Source organism: Heliangelus exortis, chromosome 9 (genome assembly GCF_036169615.1).
Source record: "Heliangelus exortis chromosome 9, bHelExo1.hap1, whole genome shotgun sequence".
NCBI classification, from domain to species: domain Eukaryota; kingdom Metazoa; phylum Chordata; class Aves; order Apodiformes; family Trochilidae; genus Heliangelus; species Heliangelus exortis.
In genome coordinates this window covers 8,654,971-8,663,663 of record NC_092430.1, presented here as the reverse complement: position 1 = coordinate 8,663,663, position 8,693 = coordinate 8,654,971, and the positions used below count along the sequence as shown (strand labels likewise).

At 39.2% G+C, this 8,693-nt stretch overlaps 1 protein-coding gene across 6 annotated transcripts in view; it reads right to left on the bottom strand.

Annotated features, from left to right (window-relative positions):
- The window catches only part of STAG1 (STAG1 cohesin complex component), a 152,196-nt gene that overhangs the window by 33,792 nt on the left and 109,711 nt on the right, over positions 1-8,693 (bottom strand). For all 6 annotated transcript variants that reach the window (XM_071751944.1, XM_071751942.1, XM_071751943.1 and 3 more), the window contains 7 exons: positions 8,487-8,594; positions 6,197-6,311; positions 3,959-4,076; positions 2,997-3,100; positions 1,365-1,457; positions 1,148-1,237; positions 784-987 (listed from right to left, as the gene is read on the bottom strand). In XM_071751944.1, coding sequence (XP_071608045.1) covers positions 784-987; positions 1,148-1,237; positions 1,365-1,457; positions 2,997-3,100; positions 3,959-4,076; positions 6,197-6,311; positions 8,487-8,594 — 832 coding nt within the window. The remainder of the gene's footprint in view (positions 1-783; positions 988-1,147; positions 1,238-1,364; positions 1,458-2,996; positions 3,101-3,958; positions 4,077-6,196; positions 6,312-8,486; positions 8,595-8,693) is intronic.

Genomic DNA, 8,693 nt, shown 5'->3' with positions numbered 1-8,693 from the left:
CCAGCAGAGTACAACACTGCACAGGGAGAAGCAGGTTTCTCAGAGGGTTTATGCTGACACCAAAGCACCTGCTTACTTTCTTCAATTTGCATTTCTAAAATAGAGTGTGGCTTAACTTTCTCTATATCTACATTAAAAAATAAATGTATCTGCCACAGTGCAGTGCATGATGAGAAGCAGTGAAAAAAAGATCTATGAAGCCCTGAAGTTATGATTAAAAAGCATGAGAATTAGAACAAATTACAGAGTGCTACACAAAGTTGAATTGATGTAAAGCAAGAAAAAATGAGTAAGGTTTCTATTCTAATTTAATGTATCCTGTCTTACGCATTTTGAAGGATAAATTCTTACAAGTAAATCCCAGGTGCCTCCTCCAGGTTTCAGGCCTGTATGTTTTTTCATTCTTTCCAGAGCTCTTTCATTATGCTATCAATAAATATTGTACTAAATCCTCTCTTCCATTCCAGACATAATCCAATCTTGAGTCGGCTGCTTTCACTGATTCATCCCTTTAATTTCTTACGTGGACTGTTTAAATACTAGACTAAATTTTCAGAAGGATTGTCCCATGGCCTTTATTTCACAGTCTCAATGCTTTGCAAGGCTTAATGGTTAGTCCAAGGGGTTTTCTACCTGGAGAACTAGCTGCAAATGATGATGAAAGAGTTGCTGTTGCTGTTTGCCTTTAGATGGCTGTTTTCATTACTTGGTAAGAACGTTTTTCTGCAGCTTATCATAGCGTATTTTAGGCAGTATAACTGAATGAATTTTGAGAGAACAAACCTCCTGCAGCAGATCCTCTACTGAGTGGTTGAATCGATCCACAAATTCATCAATGAGTTGGCTGTGGGCTATGTCAACTCTGTTCTGGATTGTATATTCTTCACTACAGAGTATGCTGTAGGTTTTGCTGCAGGCTTCAAGAACATCTGATTCCACGTGCTTCTCCACAACAAACTTGATCTGTTTCAGTAAGGCATCCAGATGCTGCACAGCAGAAAAGAATTTAAGCTTTCACCTTGTGAGAACAGTGAAATCCAAAGCAAGAGTCATTCAAAGAACACACAAGAAAAGGCACAGTGCTGTGTGATTGGAAGAGTACTTAGGTACTTGAAAGCAACCAGACTGCTTGCCCCAGGTACTATACCTTTTCCATTCTGCCCGTGCTATAGATTTCCAGATCAAAATACTGAGGGATCTGCAGAAGATTCGCCACCTTCTCGGCATCAGCAGAATACTGGAACATCATTGAAACAAAACAAAATTAAATAATGAAGTAAAAATAAGCACCTACACTACAGAATGGAAAAGTTGAAAAGAAGTTATAAACATCAGGGAGAGACTGATTTTGTTCAAAACTGTACCTTTGACAGCAACATGGGAAGTGCAATAATGAAATGCTCCGTCAATTTATTTCTGTCATCTATCTGAGTTTTTCTTTCTTTTGCTGTCAAGACCTGCAAGTGATCAAAAACAAGGGAAGTGAATACAATTTCTGCATAGAGTACTCATTATTTCTAAAGTTTGTATTACGAACAAAAATCCATGCAGGTGTGTATTTAATAAATCAAGAGAGGAGGGAATAAAAAACTCAAACATGCTTGGACTCAAGAGTGATTACATGGGAAGACCAGGTGTCATGAGGAGCTGGGATTTAAAATATCACCCAGCATGATACTGTCTGGGAATGTCAGCAATTTTTTAAAGATTGAAACTCAAATATAAGCCAGGTCAGTGGAAGTTTTGCTATTACTTGCAAGCAAATTGAGCTTTCACTCATTAAACAAAGTGTTAGTGTAAGACCTCAGGGAGAACTGAAGTATCATTAAGAAAGCCAAAACCAAACCCCACTGGAACAGTGATTTTCATTAGCAGAGTCATGGCCTTATCTCTAAACTGGAATGGAATTCTCAGAGAGTCCATGTATCCAAGTTCACAGAACCCATTCACATTTCAGTGACAGATACACAGGAGCTACTAAATCTGTCATAGCAATCTCCTTGAAACAGTGAATAGAGAGACAATAATGGTCCATGATTCTATGAATAATCAAACCAGCATGCTTCATAAAAACTTAGATCTGGCTTCTTGGCTTCAGAAAAAGAGAGAATACTTGAGAAAACAAATAATGATAATTAAATACTTAAGTTAGCTATTGATTCATACAGAGCAAAGCTGCCAGACCGCACAGTAGGGCTTAGAAGCTCAAATCAGAGAAGAAACTATTTCACACGAAGGTGAGTACACAACTAGCAATCTGCCCCTATAGAGAACACGCTAGGGAGATCAGGAGATGACACCTCTGCTGACAAGCCAGAGATCCCTGCAGCTCCCATCCCACACCTCATGAGCTAACTGAAGAGAAGCAAAAGCTCAATGTCATACCTACATCCCTCTGTGAGGAGGAACAGCCAACACCAACCATGTGCCTGCATGACAGGCAGCCTGTTGTGACAGCAGAACTCAGAACAGCCAGAGAAGTGAAGGGGAGCAGATTTGTAACCCAGGTAAGGAACCACAGCAGCCCCAGCTCATAGGAAGGCAATGGGAATGCTGTTGGCAAGTCAGGCTACTGCTCCCCCATGAGAACCCAGATATGATGAAGATACTGTTGGCTTTTTCTGCAAATTTTACCTCCATATGAGCAGCACATACCTCTTTATGGAAAAAGTGATCTTGTTCTGCTCCCCAGCTCTAAACTTTCAATTCTAACCTAGATTTAATGTTAAGGGCTGCAGATGGGGGTACACTGCAAGTGTAAACTAGGAGTAAGATAAAAAGAGTATCTAAAAAATAAAAATATTTTCATGCTGTACAATTACATTACTGAGCAATGGAAAACCCCAAATGAAACAAGCAAAACCTCACACATATCCAGGTCACATGAAATGGGAAACACCAATTATAATAACCTAATTGAAAAAGTGACACTGTAGACAACTTTTTTATGTTATTCACACACAGAGATCCAAGCTACCTGGTGCAGCACCACTTACTCTCTTTCCAGTGCCTCTGCCTACTGGAGGGTGTGCTTCAGCAGCCTGTCTGATTGTACACACCATCAGCTCAATCAGAGCACTCTCCTGCCGGTCAGACATTGCTACAGGGGAAAAGAAGAGTAAGGTCAGTTCTGACTGCCAGTGCAGCTGTGATACACAGAGGAGAGAGAACAATGTCTTTTTGTCTTATTTATGAACTCAAAGCTTTCTTGCTTGCTCTTTGAATTGCCATCAATTTCCTACAAAAATTACCATCTAAATCCCACAACTGCAGCAGGTGGCTACTGGAAGGTTGGACCAGATGGTCCTTGAGGGTCCCTCCCAGCCTGGCATTCTGTGATTCTCTGATTTTTGGATCTGCACAACCTGCCAGGAAGTGGCAACAGTACATCTGCATCTCAGACACCTGAGCCTTGCCAGGGTCTCCAAAGGAGAATCCTGAAGGAACAGCAAGGATATTGAGTGCCACTCATTACCACTGGGGACTTTCTGCCACCAGCCTCCCAGGCTACCTTGTGCTCACAGATCCAACTAATAGTGAAAGGAGATTAGAAACTAATGGTGAAAGAATTTCTGTATTTTTTTCCTTTTGGGAATTCATAATGTTTTAACATTGCCTGGAAAAGCTGCATATTGAACTAACACCACCCCAAGTGCTTGTTTATTCAAAACTGAGGTAGCTTTTTACTGAAATGGTCAGGTATATGCTAGTTATTTAAACATTCAGACAGGAAGATGTTCTAACTTTTAATATTAGGGAACCCCAGAACAGCAAAGTTAACAAAATGAAAACAAAAAATGCTGCTTTTGAAGCAAAGTGCATTAAAGATGCATTAAACAAAATATAACTTTCCAAACAAACCAGAACATAAATACCTCTATCACCACAGTGAAAAAGCTTTTTAAGGACTAATTACCCACACTGCAATTTCAGTAAAGTTCAGAGGTTAAACAACTACCTTCTTCTCCTTGGACTGGCTCCTCCAAGAGCAGTTCTGTCATACATTCCCAGTCTTTCAGCAGTTCTTGAGAGCTCTCCCACAAACTGTCCACCAAATAGGCTGCATGTTCATGCAACTGGAAAATCCAAAGCAATCATCAGCATTCTGGTTCAAGCAGCAGTCTTCACTTTCATAATCATTTTGCCACAGAGTGTGTCCTGGGTGTGTACTCATATGTTAGTTGGAGAGAAAATGCAGTTTAAAACTAACTCTGGAAGGTCTCCTTCCAACTCAATGATAGAGCTGCAAGATGACAGGGAATATGTTTTAATGGAATATGGAATAAAAACTCTTGTCCATAAAGAAGTTTGTTTGTGAAAAATCTTCCTCAGAGTTTTGACCTAGAAGCTGTATACTTACCTGTCCTCACTTTCTTACTGCATTAGAGAAAGGAGAGTTAGTGAGATATGAGACTAAGAGAGAGCAGTAATGTCAGTAATGTATTTGATTTCAACAGGCATTTATTTTTTACTACCTGCTCAGAAAACGGTAGTAGAAATCCTACTGATTTCAGGGGGTAGAGAATTAACAGGAACTGTAGCTGCAAAACTTTTTAAGTAAAATAGCACAACCTTTGTGAAGTGAGAAAAAAGGCTCCATGGGCCTGTACTGTTTTATGAACTGATCTTCAACCACTCTCAGTCACAAGCACAACATGCAGTTTTGATTTGCTGGCCAGATATGGGATTCCTTAACTGGAAAATTGTAAGATCATAGGGGCAGGAGGCTTCTGTACCTTTACCTACTCTTCTGTTTCTGACAGCTTTGGCAAAAAATGCCACGTGTTCTCAGGAAGCTTACAGATGCTGTCACAGCTTCACCTGGTCCCCCTTCTGAATGCACCCTCCCAGACTGCAGCACTTACAGCCTCTAGGCCTGTGCAGATGGAAACTCCCAATTCTCTAATTCTTCATTAAAACTGTTGTCATAATATTCTATTTTGTTTCTAACAACTCTCTCAAGAACAGCAGTAGGAAAAACTGGCCCTGAGAGACAAGCAACCTCTAGGAGCAGCATATAGCAACAGCACCTTGCTGATCATGGCTTGGGAACAGAGCTGAGACTCTTTTCTCCTCGGGATAGACAAGCATTATGCTGCCAAACTTCCAGTCATATGCACTCTAAGGTAACTGCACCAGAAAATACAATAATCTATTACAATCTCTGTTTTTAAGAAGCTGCAACTAAAGCTATATTCAGGTAGCAGAGTGAGGGCTCACACAAGGAGTGACATCTCATCTGGATTTCATTTGGAGTTTTATAAGGTGCTTCTAAAGAAAGTTAACATAAACACTGCACCTGAATGTTATCCTTCCTCCTCAGCATCTCTGACCATCCCCATAGGCAACCTCATGTTCCAGGCTTTGTAACAAAATACCCAATTGCTATACCTTCCCTTTTGCTTTTTACACAAAACATATTACCCTCCCTTCAGAGAAACATTTCTGCCACCCTTTTCCTTCAGTCTTCCTTTGCTATCTTTTTATTACCAAATCAAATATGTCATTTTTTAAGCCTTTCCCCCTCTATTTTAAGAGCACCCTGTACCTGGTAATATACCTTCTCAAGTTCTCCTCCACTCTACAGCCACTCCCCACCTAAACTGCCATCACTATGCCTACCATACAACTTGCCATATTTGCTTCCTCTGTAGACAAAATAAGGGCACCTCTCATCCTGAATGCTTTCAACAGGCACTTAACACCACTGCATGTGTTCCTGCAGTCTCCATCCTCCAATGTTCTCAAGATGCAACTGCATAAAGCCCTGAACAACCTCTTTTACTCTCCCAGATGACTCTGCTTCAAGCTCATGACCCTCAGGTCCTTCTCACACAGAAGTATTCTAGGGCTCTAATCATAATTAGAGGTACTATATAATTTTTATGCCTTGCTGTTTCAAATGATTCTATTCCATAAAGAGTCACTCCAGAGGTATACTCCTTACACAGTTATCTTCAAAAAAGATTTTTACATTTCTATGTAGGAATGAATCCTGGTAGCCACCAGAAGACTACTGAGTACACTGGGGACATGCAAATGAAAAATAAACCACGAGGAAGCTTTTGAGTTGTATTTGCTTGATGGACAAGGATGAAAAAAAAAAAGACAGACAACTTGTTACTGTATGTTGATAAATCACTATTTAAGTTCCAGATTTTATTGAACATGTAAAGGTTAAAAATTAATTTTTTACCTCACTTTCAAGAAAGAAAAGAACCAACATTCTAATAAGGTTTCCATTTGGACTATTTCGCCCCCTCCTCTTTGCTAGAGCCTCTTCAGCTTGGGGATCATGTCTGCTGAACAGTCTAAAAATAAGCAAAAGGAGCTATCATGTTTATCAAAACATTTCATTTCTGCAACAATATGATGAACATTCACCCTTGAGATAGTAGATTTGTTCATGAACCATAGTGAAAGTTTCTCAAGCTATTTCTTTCAAAGGCATGATCTCTACCTGAAGAGATGAATTTATCTTGAGAGTCTTCAAGTTCACAGGGCTGGAAAAATTTCTCACAAAAAAGTATTTATATAGAAAGACTCCACACAGTTTTACACATTTGTATAATTTGTACAGTGTTGCATTTTTAACTTAACTCTTAAAAACATCTTAAACAACTTAAAACGGGGCTAGCACTTACTCCACTAGTGCCTTGAGAACTAAGGTTGTGCCTTTGCTGTGGTCACACTGACTGGGATATGGTATAAACAAAGTCAACATCCCATTAACCAGATAGCCTTAGGCACCAGCAACAAGAATAAACCAACCTACCAGTCAGTTGTCTGGTTTGCTTTTTGGTTTTTTGTCAGTTACATTATACATTCTGCACTGAGCTCCTGGATGGCACAGCTAATTCCAAACTCCTCTCAAGGCTGGAATCTGTTAGTTTAAAGCAGTAAACTTGCTTTTACAGTGAAAAAATCCATGCTTTTACAGTGAAACTGCAGTCACAAAGTGCACCAGAAAGGTGAAACGCTTATTCTGATTTCGCTGCTGCAACTTATTGAAAAGAGAAGGATTAGTTACACACAAACACTGTGTTTTGAAGACATCACCTTTTATCTTAATACATAAGAAATCAGCACCTCTGCAGATGCTGAAGAACCTTAAAACATGAACCTCAGGGTAAAGCCAGCGACTCCCTCTGTAATATTTGCTTTCCTTTGCTAACTACAGAGAGAAAGTCCACTGACCACCCTACACATAAAAAAATGACATTTAAATGTATAAAATCAGATGAGATTAAATCTCACCTCAAATACACGGAGCTCCAGCTCTTTTTTATGAGCAGAAACCAAAAGAACATGAGTGTTAGGAATGGGACAATCTTCTCTCAATGCTGTTTACCTTGAGAGACATCTACAGAACACAGCATAGTACCTTGCTGCCAGGAGAAGTCTGGATAAATGTTTGTCTTTACTCTAAATACACTAAGGTGTAGCTTTGCCTTCATTTACCTTCGAAGAATTTTTCAAAATTATTTTGTCACATGTTCTTTAATGAAGACATTTCAGAATACATGTTTAACAAGAACCTAATCCTTCCCTACAACTTGTAAAATTTCATGTAAAATAAATGTAACTGAATTTCGCAAATAAATTCCTTGAAACATACAATGCCTGATCATAAAGATGGAATTCCAGAAACCCACCAACAAAAGCTTGTAATTATAAAGTGGACTTCTGAATGCCTAATAAACAACAGAAAATTAGAACACTGCCAAAGGAAAACTGATGTGTTATGTATTTTTTTCTATTCTGTATCTTGGCATGAAAAATAAGATCACCTCACTCCCAACATAAGTAGCCCACAAATGTATTAAAGAACTCCTAATGTCACAACCACAAGGGGAAAAAATAAAGCTAGTACTCAAAAATTTTAGCTGCAAACACTAAAATGAAACAGTTAACTACTATGATGTGGCAATGTCCTGGTCACAGTCACTGATGTGGTGTGATTCACAGCCACGGAAAAGTGAACTCAGTTCCTTTGGCATAATGGGTAGATGAAAGATGTAATCACACTGAAATATATTTTTAGGGGAAATCAGTGAGTTCAGAAACTAAGTTCTTAATTGTTACTATATAAAAGCCTCTCAAGTTCACAATTTTGAAATAATCCAGTTTAAAACTTTGTAAGGATGATGACTGCCTCTCAGATAAATCATCAGAGGTGGTCACAGCAGTAATTCAGATAACACCTGCAGGACTTAAATCATCTGCAGAGGTTTCTGCAGCCTTTATATGTATAGTTAGGCCTAGAGAAATAAGGGAGTTATCTGAATTCTAGAGTGAGAAAAACAAATTTAGTGTGAGTCTTTAGGTATTGAATTTAAACAAGAGAGCAAGTCTCTGCTTTAAACTAAATACCTCATGTGCTACATTGGGGTATTTCACTCTATTGCTTCTTTGCCTTTTGATCTCTACCTTTACTGGGAAGCATTTACAAATCTCCTCTTATTCCAGAACAACTGACAACTTACTTTTTGTGAAGGAATTCTCCAGCAGCTACCGCAACAGGCCGGTGTGCTGAATACACCAAGTGATAAACGTTCTCACAGTCTTCATTGGACAGAGCTTCTTCACTTCCACTGGAAGAGTCAGAAAGTAACACCAGAGCTAAAACAAATGTTTCATTTCGATCCCCTCACCTCCCATCAATTTCTGTTGACAGCAACAGGGTTGATTGC